Source organism: Hippoglossus hippoglossus, chromosome 1 (assembly GCF_009819705.1).
Source record: "Hippoglossus hippoglossus isolate fHipHip1 chromosome 1, fHipHip1.pri, whole genome shotgun sequence".
NCBI classification, from domain to species: Eukaryota; Metazoa; Chordata; class Actinopteri; order Pleuronectiformes; family Pleuronectidae; genus Hippoglossus; species Hippoglossus hippoglossus.
In genome coordinates this window covers 4,088,593-4,105,325 of record NC_047151.1, presented here as the reverse complement: position 1 = coordinate 4,105,325, position 16,733 = coordinate 4,088,593, and the positions used below count along the sequence as shown (strand labels likewise).

The 16,733-nt window shown below is 43.4% G+C and overlaps 2 protein-coding genes across 2 annotated transcripts in view; one reads left to right on the top strand and one right to left on the bottom strand.

Annotated features, from left to right (window-relative positions):
• LOC117771491 (endonuclease V-like) overlaps window positions 1-4,586 on the top strand; it is a 91,962-nt gene extending 87,376 nt beyond the window's left edge. The window contains exon 10 of the transcript XR_004615603.1: window positions 1,967-4,586. The gene's annotated coding sequence lies outside the window, so the exon portion shown is untranslated. The remainder of the gene's footprint in view (window positions 1-1,966) is intronic.
• LOC117771487 (neuronal pentraxin-1-like) lies at window positions 3,741-8,194 on the bottom strand. Its single transcript, XM_034601880.1, has 5 exons — window positions 7,628-8,194; window positions 7,087-7,294; window positions 6,096-6,337; window positions 5,555-5,734; window positions 3,741-5,037 (listed from the first exon to the last, which is right to left on the bottom strand). The coding sequence occupies exons 1-5, from the start codon at window positions 8,186-8,188 to the stop codon at window positions 4,816-4,818; spliced, it is 1,413 nt and encodes a 470-aa protein (XP_034457771.1). The 5' UTR covers window positions 8,189-8,194; the 3' UTR covers window positions 3,741-4,815.
• Between the last annotated feature and the right edge of the window lie 8,539 nt (window positions 8,195-16,733).

Sequence of the window (16,733 nt, the reverse complement as noted above, 5' to 3'; positions counted from 1 at the left end):
GTGAGTGCTGCATGGTGTGTTTGTGTGATTGGTGGTCCCAAGGTCAGCAGCAAGACCGGCCTGGCTCTGTCCTAAAATAAATGAAAGTCTTTATCAGCATCTCTAAAGCACATTCATTCATTCATTCATTCATTTGTACAAAAAAACACATCTTTTTCATTTTTAAACTGGTGTTTGTAGAAATCAAGATACTATATGCTAGTTAATAACAGATTAAACAATTAATTGAGGGTCAGTTTTTGCTACAATGCAACACAATGTGACCGAGTAAGGTGCTATATTGGCCAATCAAATAGGAGCATCATTTAGAAACTATAGCCTAATCTGTACCTAACAACCATCACCATCAAGTAGTTGTTTTTACCTTTTAAATGCTTCAATGTATTTCTCCAACTGGACTTCTATCCATCCATCCATCTATCCATCCATCCATTCATGCATTGTCTTCGACTCATCCAGGCTGAGGATGCAGAGGTAACCAGCCAAGTAGGGTATCCTAGACAACCCTTTCCCTAGCCACACTTTCCAGCTATTCCTAGAGGGTCCCCAAGGTGTTCCCAGGCCAGATGGGATGCATAATCCCTCCAGTGATTTCTAGGTTTTGCCTGGGGTCTTCTCACTGGCCAACCTCGCTCGGAATAGGAAAATATCGGCCCTTCCTGAAACCAGACCTGGGAGGGGAGGTCTCTGGCGAGCGTGTGGTGGCTGGGATCTTGGCCCATTGGGCCCACCAACACGTGGACCAGCCACTTGCCTGGAAGGGCATTGGAGAACGGTGCTGTGTAAGCTGGGTAGAAGGCAGAAGTAGGAGCCTGGACATGCTTACCCCCAGTATTGCAGACAAGCTAACGCCAACTGGACTTCCTGAATCATATATTCAGTGGTAATGTGTTCTTAGACAACACATTACCACTAACACAGCCCCTGCTCTGTTTAAACACAGGGTGGTTTTAGGTCTGAATTGTGCATATTCTGAACATGATATATTCCCTAAAGGTACGTTTTTGAAAAGCACTTTACCAAAAGAGACAAACTGGTCTTTAAAAGTAAAGTAGGCCACCTTTTCATCTCCTACTGTACATGAGGCATCTATTTACATTGCCAGGTGAGGAGGTGCCCTAGAATATGCGCTTCACCAGCAAAACATTTTGTAATGTACTGTACCTTCGAAGTAGAAAATGACTTACAACACTTCAGAAGTTGTACACATCGTCCTCAAGTCATGTGGCGTCCTCAGTCCTCATGTGGAGGGAAGGTAGGTGTTAGGCTGTCGGCACAGCCCTTTCATCATGTAATGCTGTTAATGCTGAGATTGAGTTCATGTAAGAGGTGGCTTGATCATTGTGTCTTATGTATACAAGGTGTAAGATCATCTGCCTGGATCTATTTTAGTCCATCCGCTTTCAATTCTGCACAAAGCTGAAGCACAAATGCAATTGCACTGCAGAGCTGTGTTCTGTCGGCACTTAGCAGCATCACCCCCAAAGGGTATTAGCTGAGTGTAGTCAGCAGACCCAGTGTGTATGATTCTGGGCCCATTGATGGGTGCTGTGTGTGGCATTAAGCATCCCCTTATTATTTAGTAACACTACATAACATTCATCAAAACACCTGAACATAAAAGTCTTGTTTACTGTGTTCTTTCCTAAAAACTTTTAGTGAGTATTCTCGTTTCCAATGAAGGGGGCAAACTTCCAGCGAAATCTCGTATATGGTTGGAAAGTTGTTCCACAGTGACAGCCACTTTGGCCAGTGCCCAGTCATCTTTTAGCAGCCTGGTATTTTCTATAAATGTAATTGGCTGATAAACCCGAGTGTTTTGGGATCCATCTGTCAGTGTGGCTAAGGGACAGCATAAATTGTTTTCTGCCCTGTGTGTATGTGTGTGTGTGTGTGTGTGTGTGTATGTTTAATGTTGCGACAGGGAAATGCTGCTTGTATTAATGCCTTGTCATTGTTTTCACAGGTTCTTGACCCTGGCTTATAGCTGCCGTGCGTCATGGGAGATTAAAGGTGATGCAGATTCTCTCTCAGCTCAAGAAAATCCACTTGAAGGTCAAGGTTGAGACAAATATTTATTGAACAAAAATCCCTCTAAGGACCTACAAGTTTGTCTTTCTGCAATAATGTTTCAGTCAAGGCTTGATGAATTCATTCATGAGTTTACGCCACACTGAGGATTGAAACTTCAAACCGCTGAAGGGCTGTTGATGTTTGTTAGCATACAAACCTGCCATTTTACCTCCTACTAGAAAGCTTGCCTTTTTTCTGAATAGATAATAATTTGTCTGCATATGTAATCTGTTGGCACATGGTGGTAGTATCTTAGCCACACAACATCAGCATCTTCTGCTTGTCTGCTATCACTAAAATAATGATCTCTTCTATGGAGAGCTGGTGAGAGATGGAAATGGAGGCGCAAGAGGCAGCCATTCAGCCAGAGTGTATCAGCAGTATTAAGATGAGCTCTGTGAACGAGGATGTTATTCAGAGGACTATGTCAGAGTTTATCTGGTTCACATGTACAAGCGAGGAGAATTTTCAGAAATACATTTATTTTTTTGTATTTGTCATTGCATAACTGCCTTGTCGCAGTGTTGAACCAACCTCAGTCCTGGGTTTGTTTTAGATACTTTTCAGACATATATGCCTTTGACTTTTGATGAGTTTGGGCCCCTGGGCATCCTCTGCACATCCTATTTTTAAAGCTTGTAAAAATATATTTTGGTTAATTATCTAAGTTTGAGGAGGACTGAAGAGTTCTGAGCTGAGCAGAGATGCCATTTGAACGGATGTTGATGTGTAGATGCTTATGTTAGTTGAAGTGTTGAATAATCAGTTGAACACATTTTAAAAGTTAGTAAGGTGATGCTTACATATAGGTTTTCTTAGAGGTTCAAGCTTAAAGGCACTTTAAACAGTGAAAGTGTTGGCTGAATTTAAAGCCTTGAAAAGGTTTGAGGTGTAAAGAGTTGAATGTCATCTCTAGTCAAATTTTAATTTGGAGTTTAAGCCATGTAGTCCGATGAGACTTCCGTTTGTATGTAGGACAAGCTTGAGAAAGTCTCCTTTAATGTAAAGCTGGACCTGAAATGATTCAACTTATGACATGTTGAAGAAAAATAACAGCTGTCCTCTGTGAAGAGCTTCTCAGAACTGTCTCATGGTGGTTTGATAAAACAAATGTTAGTCTGATGTATCACTTTCACCACTTGACGCAGAAGTAACAGATGAAGTGTCTACTTGAAATGCAGTCACTGTCACCAGCGGCGTCTCTTCACTTTAAATGTTTGGAGCTACAGCAACAGGTCATCTGAGTGAATCCATAATCAAAGTCAAGCCTCTAGTGCTGCAGTCTGAGCTTAGGCTGCACTCACTTGAACTCAGCCACTGAAAGGCTGATATGACGAGGCACTTTTACCCCCTCCGAGAGCCTTGCTGTCTTTAGTGCCGGCACCGCATCTCACAGCAGGGAAAAAGCAGCGAGTGGGTTATCCTCTGCAGTCAACTTAAATAGAAACACACAGACACCCACACAGTTTCATTTCTTGTCTGAAGCCCTGTGTTGGTGACCTTGCCTGCCTTTGGATATTTCAGTTATCCTGCGAGTAGCTTCCCCAGCTCTTCACTCTGCGTGACATGGTAGAAAAGTTAGATTAGATCAGCGATTCTCTCGCCTTCCCTCACACTCCTCGTGTTCCCACCTTCTGATGCATGTAAGCAAAGGCAGGAGTGCACTGTGACATTAAGTATCACAATTTTATTACAAAAATTAAATTCTTCATCTCTCAGTTTTGCCATGCTTGGAGCATATAACAATACAGTAAAAAACCCGGACCCAGAGAAGATAGTAAAGCAGATTTCAACAATGCTTTCACAGCACTCTGTCATTCATGCTGTTACTATACAGAAACTGTAACATTCCTAATACAGAGTAGTACAAACACCTGCCGAAACACATCATGTCAGATAACAAACTGTAATTAAATTACATTTACCAGAGGAACAACAAACTCAAACCAGCTCAGGGAAACAGAATAAAACAGAAACACTGAAATTGCAACTGAAAACATACTGAATGTGCTGAATACTTTTACCAGCCCAAGGCACCCAGGCTTTGTAGCAATGTTGGCAAGTTAACGACATTCTTACAGAATCACTTGAAGCGAAACAATGATTACAAATTGTACCACAGTCTTGACTTTGCAGTGTCCTTCAGCGTACCCTCCTCTCCTGGCGTTCCTTTTCGTCAGTCACAGTGCAAGTTCCGGAGGGTTGGGGGCAGAGTGGGTGGGGGAGGTGGAGGTGGTGGGGGAGGGTGGGAGGTCGGGGCTCGCAGGGAGCTGTACCGCATCAGACAACACTTCACGGCGCCAAACACGGACAAGAATTGGATGGACAGCATAATCTCCCGCTCTCCAGGGGGAAAGGGGTGGGGGCGGGTATGTAATTCCTCTCTTGGATTGTGAATTGTCCAAACATAAGGCGCAGATTGCCAGCTGCCAGTCCAAAGGCAAAATAAGCCAAAACGAAAAGCTTAGGTGTGCTTTTTTAATGAACGTCCGTGGGGAGTGAAAAAAAAAAAAGGAGCAACGGATACCAATACTTTCTCTGAGGTTCCCAAGACGAGTAAGATTTTTTTTTCCTCAAGATGAAAAGTGTTGTTTTGCACATAAATACTTAAGAATGATAGAAATCCCAGATTTAAGCTTACCAACAACTCAAGTAGTCTCTAACAAACTTCAAATGAAGACAAGAACGACAAAAGCTCAGAAATACAGAGAGGCCTTTTTTTGAACGGTGAAGTTGCAGAGTTCAGTTGAGGGAGCGACAAGGCTCAAAGGTCCATTTGGTCGCTCCGCCAAATATTTCAATGTTGCTCTCCGTCCAGGAGAAGACGTTGCCAGCCGGTGCTTTGCTGTTGCAGGTCGCCAAGTTGTAGATCTCAGCAATGGAAAGTTTCCTATTCCAGATATTTAAGTTTGCCAGCTCTCCAACAAAGGCTTGTGTTGCATCGAAGCCTCCTCCCAGAGTGTCCTGTGGAATGAGACAGTGTTCAACATCAGTGTTAAATGAGAACAATGAAGTTTGTGTTGAAGTGAAGCTCACAATCCCATTTGTCTGATTGGATAAAATATTTATAAGGTGAAATACAAAATCAAATTTTTCCTGTGAAGATAAAATGTATATGTCCTTTGAGCATAAGATCACATGTGATAAGAGAAAGAATTTTATCTGACAGGACTGTTGATATTTTATTCTTATACATTCATCCTGAACATAGTCAGCTGTTAAAAAATTGCGATCATGCAAACATGCGACAGAGAAGCAATGATTTACTTTCTGTAAGCATGATGACGTGATCTAAAAGTCATTTGGCCATGTTGGGTCTCTTTATATTGGATTTATGAATCTAGCTCTAGCCATACTACTTAACCTCCATTTCATAAAGATATCAACCGTTAATCTTTGTCTAAAATAAAAGCCATAATTGGCCAAGATTATTTCAAAGTGCAGTATGGTTGCGGTCAGTTATTTTAAACTGTGCACCCACCTGCTCTTGTCCCAGGACCAGCACTCCCTCTGGTTTGATGGGGTGGTATGGTGCCAGATTTTCCCCGCTGCCCCGCATCACTCCATCCTGGAAGGCCTCCCACATCCCATCGCGGGTGGTCCACGTGATGCAGAGGTGATGCCATTTTCCATCGTTGATGAGGAACGGCAGCTTTGCGACCTGCAGCAGCAGCAGAGTTGTTCATAAGTCGTGTCTTTCTCTCCACTCAACAATCCCCTTTTTACACCTTAGAAGCAGAGTCACTCCCCACACCTTCTCTTCTTCCTGCTGAATCACTTCCTCCATCACATATCTGTTGCTCTATAAAAAGACCTTCTGCTGCTCGCATTAGCACCTATTTTTATTCCATTTCCAGTTCTGGCACTGAAGAGATGTTAGGTCAAAATAGATTCACTCTTTCCTATTGTTTAAATCACTGCAAGTTCTTTCACATGGTTAGATGATGTATATGAATGCAAAAAGGCCACAGATAAGCACCTAAGATATAAAATATGAGTTATACTGTTGACTTTGTCATTACCTTGTCATTAATGAGAATTTCCATGGGGTTGTTCCCCCACTCGATTAAGACCAGCTCGTTGGCCTGACCCGGCACAGCATAGGAGAAGGGTGTTCCCACTCCAGGGGAGGCGTTGGACTTGATCCACAGACACACACTGAACGTGTACATCTCAGGAAGGCTCCTCTTGGCTTTGGCGTACATGTAGTTGGTTCTCAGAGGGAAGGTGAGCTGGAACTTATCTGTTGGCCGGGTCTCTTTACCTGTGAATGAAATGCATGTACGTGTTTTTTTTCTGCCCAATTCAGATAAATCAATACATAGTGAGTATTTTCCAGCATTGTGTACATATATTGAGGCATTACCTGCAGGGTGACAAACCTTCATTTACTTAACATCCATGAACTTGTAATACAGAGGAAGGCATTTATATCTATTTCCCATCTGATCGTGTATGAAAAGCTGTTTTAATAATCGTCTTCTATCTGTTACCTTTGTGTAGGAGGACTCTCTTCCCTTCTCTCTCTCTCCCATGCATCATCCGCACGCTCATTTGCACGTGTTGAAGAGAAGAACAAGCATTCGATATTTGCTCCAAAACGCGCCAGAGCGGTGCGCAACCTGCAAACTTCCCCCTGCACCTGACCTCTCCCAAAAAGCAACGACCCTTTGCACACTCTAATGACAGAGGGGCAGTCCTGGTTTGGTTGTGAGAAACACAAAACTGAGAAGAGCAAAAGTGCTGCGAGCTGTGGAAATATGCAAAGCAATGCAGCTCTCCCCTCCGCGTTCACACTGTCTGTGCGCAACGAGATGGATGCGGCACCGTGAGCGCTTTCACATCGGAGCTTTAATACCGAAACATTTTCTTTCTCTAAAGGCGGAGGCACCCTCGGGTTTTAAATAAAACAATTAAATCACACACAAATAATCGTTGCGGAATTTCCACAGAGACACACTGAAAGCCACACGGAGCCGCTCTGTGCTTTGGCGCTCCGTGCTCCAGACGCACCTTTCTCCAGGTCGGTAATCCGGTGGTGCAGAGAGGTGAGCGTGGTCTCCACTCGGTTCCGCTGGTCGGTGTCGTTCCTGGAGCCCGGCTTGGGCTCCTCCAACGTGTTGACCCGGGACAGCACCTGCTTCTCCATGTCATCTATCTTGTTCTGCAGCAGGTCCTTCAGGCTGTTGGCTTGCACGGTGTTGTTCCCTCGGCTGTACTGCTGCATCGGACAGAGGGAGACAGACACTGGGTTAGAGGGGGGGGGGACATGGGACACTTTCTCTGGTGCTAAACTCTGGGCACATGTTCCCTCTGCCCTGCCCAAACGGCTGCCCCGCTGTGTATGTTTAAAAGTCAGCTATCTTCAACTTGGTTTACTTCTCTGGCTGCCATTTCAAAAAGATGCAGGCTTCTAAAACACATGTGGCCTCAGCAGAGACTGCACAGAATAACACTGCAGCACTTTATTCAAGCTCTAACACTCATCCTGAAAAATGACCACATCAGCCCATCTACTTAACTTGCCCCTCGCTCTCCTGCGCTCCTTGCCTACCTCTAGATTCTCCAGTCTCTGTTTGAGCGTCTGTAAAGTCTGTCCCAGCTGTGCCAGAGTGTCCGTGGTTCCCCGGGATACATCCCCCATCGTGTTCTTCGACCCCGGCCGCCTCCCGCCGGGTCCCGCCGCCGCGGGGAGGCTCTGGCTCTCGCAGCGGCTCAACTTGGAGGTGAGCTCCCTGATGGTCTCCTTCTGGTTCATGATGGTCTCCTTCTGCTGCAGCACGGTCTCCCGCAGCTGCATGACCGTGGTCTTCAGGTCCTCCGCCGGCCCGCTGTTCTGCATCGAGGCCGAGCACAAGTCCATATCCTTGGGCACCGACGTGCAAATAAACTGCGTCTGTCCGAAGTCTTGCGCGCAGCCCTCCATAACAACCAGGCAGGAAAGTAGAAAAAGTTTCCCCGAGAAGCCGTCCATGGTTCCAGTCATCGCGCGGCCGGAGAGCGGGTGAGTGGAAGTGGGGGAGCGGTGTCTCTGAGGTGTCAGCACCACGGAGCTGTGCGCGCTGGTCGCTCGGAGCTCTTTATATAGAGGAGACAGGCGGCACATCCTCTGCATCAGTGAGGGAGGCAGCGCTTCTGCGGAGCGCACAGCCCTGCCCCTTAGTTAAGGTCGTACGTCACTCGTACCGGAGCGAAGCGCGCGTGGACACTCGACAGTTCGAGGAAAGAGTGGACTGTAAGATGATGCCTGGCATGATCAGATCACCTCTCTGTAGCATGTGTGTGACTCGTTTCAGCTCAGATCGTTGTCCTCAGTAAGGCACCACCAATGTTACAAGAAAAGGTCCTCACAAATCAACATCAGCCAGTCGTCTGTCAGTGTTAACCGAAATAGTTTTTCCGTTAGGCCGAGTCAATTTTTTCAAGACATTGACACAACTGAGAAGATTTTCCATCTTTACACTGTACAGTATTTTCTCTGTGTATCATATAAGGACTCAAGAGTAAAAACAACTCGACAAGAGGTATTTTTCACTTAAAGATGCATAATATTTGAGAAGCTGATGGTGCTTTTTAAATATATACATATATGCAGATTCCCGATTCAGCTTTATTTGCCATGTCATAATATAACCCTGTTACATCATACGGAATGAGATACTCCACAAATCAGGGTGCAGATCACATTTAAATAAACAATAAGACACTCTAATACACATTATCCATGTAAAAAAAAAAAAAAGCGACAACACAGCAGGTAGTTGTCACATAAAGAAGTGAATTAAAAACAAAGCATTTCCATTTGAAAAGTAGTGGAGTAGAAGAAGCCCTATTAGGGAACACACATATTTAAATAAAGCCAAAATCACAATGTGTGAAAGACAACACATTTTACAAATTAAAATGTTATTATCGATCAGTTCAGGACAATCTATGGCCTCATGTCATGTGATCTGGTATGACCAGCAGCTTATGGCAGCGAATGGCAGCTAACATGGATGAAATCTGTGTAGATATTGTTCTGTTGTTGAGTTAGTTCTTTGACTTCATAAGACTCTTATTGTGCTGCTACTGTCGTGTCTTATCACCATTTATTCACCATCAACCCAACAGAGAGAAACCACACTTTGAAGTAGCCTGTAAGCCACAACAGTCCATTTTATGAACCATTGAGTCAAGTTGGGTTTATAATACTCTCTTATGCATAAGGCCGAGATTTGGAGCATTTTTAAAGCAAAGATTCGGTCCACCTTAAATGAAAGCTTCTCTCCAGTCTTCAGAGGAGTGGGTCCCACAGTTAGGAGTCCCCAACACCACCTCTAATTTCCCCTCCCACTCTTTTTCTCTCTGGCTCTCACAACTTAATCATACACGCTCGTGCTGGAAATGTGGTTGACAGTGGGTCAGGCTGCTCATCACAGAGCCTCTACAACAGGATGTTGTCCTGATGTAGATTAGAACCTCTTCTTCAATGGGGAAGGCTCGTGTTTGGATGTTTCCTGGAGGCAGCAGTGACGAGAAACAGGCGCAAGTGTCGATGAAGCAGCTCAGCATGAAGAGTCAGTGCCGCAGTAGGACAGAGTCGGATGGAGATGCTTATTGGCCCCTCTGATGTGCTGATCCCGCCGCCACCATGAGACAGAGGCGCTAAAAGTAAAGTGAAATGTTTACAAATAATTGAACAGACAGTTATGTAACTAAACCCCTGTGGCTCTGGCATGAATAAATAAGATACACAGCTCAGGGAAGAGCTACAACACTCTGACACAGATCAAGATTGGATAACAAGTGACAACTGGGAGCAAACAGCTTGACCCGAACTGACTCCAACTGTACTGCCCTTTCCAACTTTTTACAGCATTAAGCTGGAAAAACTGTTCCATATCAATGGGTAATTATCTCTAAAATAACTTGCCGGAGGGACCAAAGTTTCCCCTCTAAGCAACGCATCAGAATAATAACAATACAATAAACTTATTTCTGTAAACAAGTCGTTTCCACCCCAAGTTTTGGTGAATCCTTTGTGAAATGCTTGACAGTTTACTTCTTCAAGGCTTCTGAGCTGTTAAACCGAAAACAACGTGGGAAGGAGTCAACACAAATTATTCATTGTGAAGCTCCACTTTGAACTCGAAAACTGCAAGGAAATATGTGGCATCTTTTTCTTTTCAACCGCAGCTCAGTCTTTCCAACTTGGCACATGGAGAGACATTTCCTAATAGAAGAAGGCCTGGATGTAGCAGAGGTCCATGGTTTGTTAGAAACCCTGCTCTGATTATAAAAGTCTTGTAGTCGAAGGTGCTGCATAAAGTGTGTGTATATGTGCTGTATGTCAGCGTGAGACAGAGATTTATTTGAAAATGTCAGCAGTTACAATTCAGTTCATTTTGATGTGTATTCTTCTTACTTAACCTTCACCACATAAGTGCTGCATGTGGACTGTAGGATTCACACCACATCCACACTACCACGTTTTAGTTTGAAACCACATCGACTCTGGTACGGATTCGCCTGGCGACCACACGACTGCAGAGCTTTAGAGCCGCTAAAACAGATCAGTTTACTGCTGGCCGAAACAAGCATGCCCAGTGTATGTGAGTGGGAACCATAGTGGTAACCTGACATGCGTGTTCCGGCGTGTTAGTGTGGACGGGGATTAAAACTGACACAGAGCCTAAATGCTTGAGTGAACAGAGTTTGTTTTAATTTGTAAAGAACGTTTTCAAACAAAAACGTAGTATTGATGTAGCCTTAGCCTCTCAAGCTTCAGCCTCACCCACTAATGGGAAGTGGACCACACTGTCTTTTTCCAACCTCTCATCAGGCGGAATATCGCAGGGAGGAATAGAGACTTCAAGCGCATGCTGAAGAATTACCGCCTGCTCTGAACTAAATGACTTCTCCCTCTCTGTCGCCTCAGCGTGGCGAGGCGCTGTGTAAAACTGTGCCATCACACAACAAAGAGTTAATTAATCTTGGTCTGTTGCATTTCAACAGGCTCGGTTTTTCTATTTCAGACTCGCTCATGACGTCTCAGCAGCAGCTGGCTGAGATGGGATGAAAATTGACCTTGCAGTCCGATTTAATTTGTTTAATTAGGCTATTGATCCAACGCGTTGTAATCAGCAAGGTGCCAAGCTGTAGGCGAGAAACAGCAGATATAACAAATGGTCAATGGCAGAGTCTAATTGCAGGGGCCCAGGATAGGCATGGAGCGAGTTCTCCTTACCTCAGCACATCCACTTTAAAGACCAGGCACTGCTCGCTATTAGAGCCGTGAGTGTGAGCGGCTGAATGGATCAACAAGTAACGCTCCATTCATCCTCAACAGACCAGCAGCAACACATTACTCGTTTACTCAATGGTAGCAAATAGAGACGATTACAATTTTTTGATGTGCAAAGTGTAATGTTAATGATGGAGCTGAGCTCCTGCTGAGAGACAGTCCACCTATACAGTCGGGTTACAGTAAGCAATGAGCAGCTTGCCACTTAAATCTATTCAATATTCATCTCCTATCCCACGCATAAAAAAGTGCTGCAGCACCATATGTTCCGCCATGTTTTCTCTTATTCTCACCATGTGCCTGCCACTTAGTCTGCTGTATCACTGAGTGAAATTACATTAGATGTCATTCAGACTTCATGGAGCTTTCCAGAGAGTGAAACTAATCTCATTTGTTGCCAGGAACTTTGGAAACTGTAGCAGTCATGCAGACTTATTGGTCATGCAAGGTCAACTTTTTTATTTTACTGAGCCATTCTGTCTTTCTGGAAGCAAAGTATGCTGGTGAGACTTGATGTCTTGCAGTCAGATTTTGGTGCGTTCTTCTGGTTTGGCTGATAATAAGCACAGTCTGGGGTTGACCCCGTCCCCCTTACCACTCCAGCAGTCCAGAGTGTTCACAGCACAAGGTCATAAATGCGCATGCATCAGCCGGCAGGCCGAGTTGGACCCCAGGGGCTGTGTGGAAAAGGGCTGAAATCCATAATGATCAGTCTTTCAGGCACACTGAATAATGCAAAGCTTTATAATAGAACCCACTCTCTAATGGCAGAGATAGATAAGAACCATTTCACACACTGGCAGCAAAATGCTTGCTTATTTATCCAGCATCTGCAGCAGTAGAGAGAGAGGATGTATAAGGGGGGGGGGGGGGGGGGGGGGGGACTGTAAAACTGACAGTACAACACAAATAATACATGAAAGCAAGAGGTGTTATTGTAGTGAGGGCAGGGGCAACATGTTGGAGCTGATAGACTTTGTCTTGAGATAAAAAACTTGTTTTGTTGTTTTTTTATCTGCACTTCTGTAGCACATTTCAACCCACTGCGCTGCTTTTGTCTCATAACAACCCCTGTTGTTATCTTTTCACAGCTCAAGGGAACTGCAAATTTAACTGGTAACTCACTCTCTGTGTTTGTTCTGTCCAGACTCCTCAAAGTAAGCTTTACCTTCCCTCTGTGCACACTCCACTGCTTCACGTCTGACTGCCGAGAATTAAGACCTGCTGCCAGGTAACTGAAGCCGCCGAGCAGCAGCTCCGCTGTCTCTGCCGCACTGACATCTCCATTTCCACCATCCCACAGAGAGGGGAGATGAAGGGGGAGTCAGGGGGGAGCCGCCGTCCAATGGGACGCATGCACAGTGGAGCACTCTACTGCCGTGCATGCATTCCCACTGGGGGAAGAGTGGGAAGAGTGGAGGAATGGAGCAAAGGACAGAAAAAATGCACACAGACTTCACACAGACTGTCTTCCACACACACACACACACACGCACGCACGCACGCACACACACACGCACACACACACACACACACCCACACACCCACACACACACACACACACACACACACACACACACACACACACACACTAAACGTTTCCCCATTAATTCTTTCTCTGTGTCCATGTATGTAGATTAGTCACTGGCCTCGACCTTCAGCTCGATTCGCCAATTGCTCATAAGTTGTCAGACAGGAACATAGTTTTATTGATTCCAGCCACACCACAGAGTCTTTCAGTAACTTATTTCCTTCTTATTAAAACCCAAAGTGACACAAACAAATACTGGTGGTATTATGCGCTCCACTAGGCTCGAAGCTAACCTCATCATAATTCTCCAAAGCCTACACATTAACGCTTTTGCTCCGACAGCACTGTTCATCAAGCGGCTCGTGTTGGCCTTGTTGGAGTCCCTCCAGAAACAACATTTTCCCCATTAGGCCTTCTCCTCGAGAATTCTGTGGCCAAAATGTGTCCAGAAGAGGAAGTGGTTTTAGTCTGTCTGACTGAAATGATGATTCTGTTTTTCAGCGGGCTCGTGTGAAAGATATGTGGGAAAAAAAGGAAGTTTTAGTCGCCGGAAGCACTTATGTTTACTATGCTTAATATTTAGGGAAGAGGAATAACAGTGTGTCATGTTCTTAGATTTATGATGTCGAAGGAGTCAGATAGTATCTACTACAGGTCTGATTATAGTAAAGGTCTCAGTGTGCCTCAAACAAATTAGGTCCTAATGGGTCTATTGTTTGACCATTAGTAAACAGCAATGTCAGGGAAAAGTTAGTTGAAAAATGTTATCAATTATTCACTGAAACAGTAATCACATTACGTTACTAATTATGCAAAAGGAAAAAAGCTATTAGGTCTCTTGTTACTGTACTTTCATTACTCATCTCATACATGCACACGCCACATCTGCTGTATTTAACATACAGAAGTACACATCGTATTTTAGTGTCACTAACTCTGTGTTTTTTCTCATAGCTCTCTCTCTCTTTCTCTCTCTTTCTCTTTCCATCTCCCCCCCTCTGTCCCGCGGGACAGAGAAATCATTTCTTGATTATTTTTGGATTATTTTCACTGTGTTGTTATTCTGGCTGGTTATTCTGGTTTTCTGCTTTCTGCTTTTGTTTTCTTATTGGTGTCTCCTGAGCCCTATTGGGCTGGGCATGTTTAATGCATGACACAATAAAACAATCAAAGGTATCTCTGACTCCAAAGCTGCAGGATCAAGATCTGACACTAGTCAACAACAACTACAAGATTTATTATTATGTTTGCTTTCATTAATAACATCATCACATCTACAGATATCACCCTAATCATTTTTATTATTAAAAACAGTCTTAAATATGACGGTTAAACAAAATTGTTCCTGGTCTCTCTCTGTTCTCTCCCCCTCTCTTCCGTCTTCCCCCCATCTCTCTCGTCTCTCCCCTCTTTTCCACGCACCTCTCCTTTCTTTCCCATTTTGTTTCCGCTCATCGCAACCGATCGAGGCAGATGTCCCCGCCCACATTGAGTCTGGTTCTGCCAGAGGTTTCTTCATTGTCTCTAAGTCTTGTAGGAACAGTTGGGTTTCTCTATAATTTTTTAAGGTTTCAACCTTCCAATGTAAAGTGCCTTGAGATAATGCAATTTATATAATAATCCAATTTAATTGGATTGAATCACACAGGAAGACAAATTCTACACCTGGCCATAAACAAAAGGTAATGGAAGTCCCATGGAGAACCAAACAGAGGAGATAAAGCCTTACTAATATACTCGCCTGTACAATAGCTGCAAAAGTGTTCAAGGTTGTTAGATTGTCTGTTTGAAAAAGTTCCAAAAAAACACCCAACACCACAAGAAGTAGGTTTCAGACACTGTAAAATGATCCAACAAGCTCTTCATATGAAGCACGCACACTTTAGACTAACTGCTGACACATCACTTACTTTTATTAGTATAATTAACTCCCTATGGTTTTCATCGTTTTCATGTTATGTAGATCCTTACATGACTGAACAGGGATTATAGAACTCTATAGATATTTAGTTTTATTGCAATGATGCTTTCTTTCATCAAAATAATTATTCTTCAAAGCAGCACCATGAGGATGGTTTGCAGCTTCAGCATAATTTTCATATATTTATTATTTGTATTTGTAAGGAACATAAAGTAAGGAGAAACACTGACAGGTTGTAGAAACAAATGATTTACAGTACATAAGCTAATTTCCAACACCAATCCTTTAATGGGTCAAGCGATCATTAAAATTATGTATTGCACTTTAAAACCAGTGTCTATCAGTATCAGTGCATATAAAATCATTCCATATAGTAATAGAAACAAGCTCAAATGTTTAAAGATGGGCCCTAACACTTTCACCAAACCTTTTGATATAGTCCAAGACAATCCTGTACTCGTCTTCTACCCTCACTTTAAAAGTGGTTGTGATCTGGAAAAGCACATAGAGACAGTTTTGTTTAACATTCATTGTGAGACAGGAAGTGCCAAGCCCGTGTGATACCTTGCCTATGCAGTGTGTTAGTACGGCTGCAGAAACAGAAGGTGTTTGTGCTGCCACAAATAAAACTGTGTTGTCAGAGGGTTGTAGCCCAATTCTTGTGCGACACTCAACAACATCTTAAGTAAACAAAAGGCTACACAACAATGGTGCAAGAACTAATCCTTGTAGAATGCCCATATTCAGATTACAGTAGACTGACTTTAGGTGTAGGTGAGGTGTTGACTCCTGTTTCCCAGGCCTAAATATGAATAAAATCATGTTTTTACTTGAGAAGAAAATAAGAATTTGATTACTGTGGACTGTGAGATATCATGATTTACACTATCAAATATCTCCTTGAGGCCAAAAAAGACACCACCAATTACACTGCCGCCTGTTCAAAAGCCATGTGCAAGATATCACTAAGTATGTCATGAACGTATTAGAAGGCTTTGAAAAAATGGCACTGTAATTTGTAGGCAGGTTAATTGCATCTCACTTGAGAATATCAGAGCCGGGGCATTTTTTCCAGTGACGAGGGAATCTTTCTGAAGCTTAAATTGACAGTTCACCCAAAAATGAAAATGTACTCATTATCTACTCACCACTATGCTGATGGAGGGGTGGGTGAAGTGTTTGAGTCTACAAACGGTTTGGAGTCTCAGGGGTAAACAGTGTAGCAGCCGGATCCAATACGATTGACGACTCCTTCTTCAGCCGTAATAAAACAACAGGAAAAAAACATAAAATGCCTCAATACTGCTCCTGTGGTGTCGTCCAATCGTCTGGAAGCCATTCATTTACACCATGTTTTTGACCTCAGATCAGAATTAAATATGAATTCACTAAATTGGTGGCGTCTTATTTGGTTAGTTTTCAAAAAAACAATTAGATGTGATCAAATTCAGTTTTTATTACACTTAAATCGATCATGGTCTGAGCATTTCTAGACATTTCTTGTTGGAGCAGTGACCATTTATTTCAGATTTCAACCTTAATATTAAAATCATCAACAAGATATATTTCTTATTGATGATCTTACTTTGTGAACCATAGTGAAATCATTGCAGGATTTTTCCTGTGAGAGAGGTTATCAGTCAATAGATTTAATTTGATCCAAACAGCCCATATTCACAAATCCCAATTTGCCTCATAGAGCTTAACAAGGTGGGACATTCTCTGCCCTTAACCCTCAGCAAGAGTGAGGAAAAAACTACCAAAAAAACATATTAACAGGGGGGAAATAAGTAGAAACCTCAGAGAGAGCCACATGTGAGGGATCCCTCTACCAGGACGGACAGAAGTGCAATAAAAATTCATACGTCACAGAGAACATCAACAACATTTAGAACATTCATGAGAAAAGATAGTGTCGAACA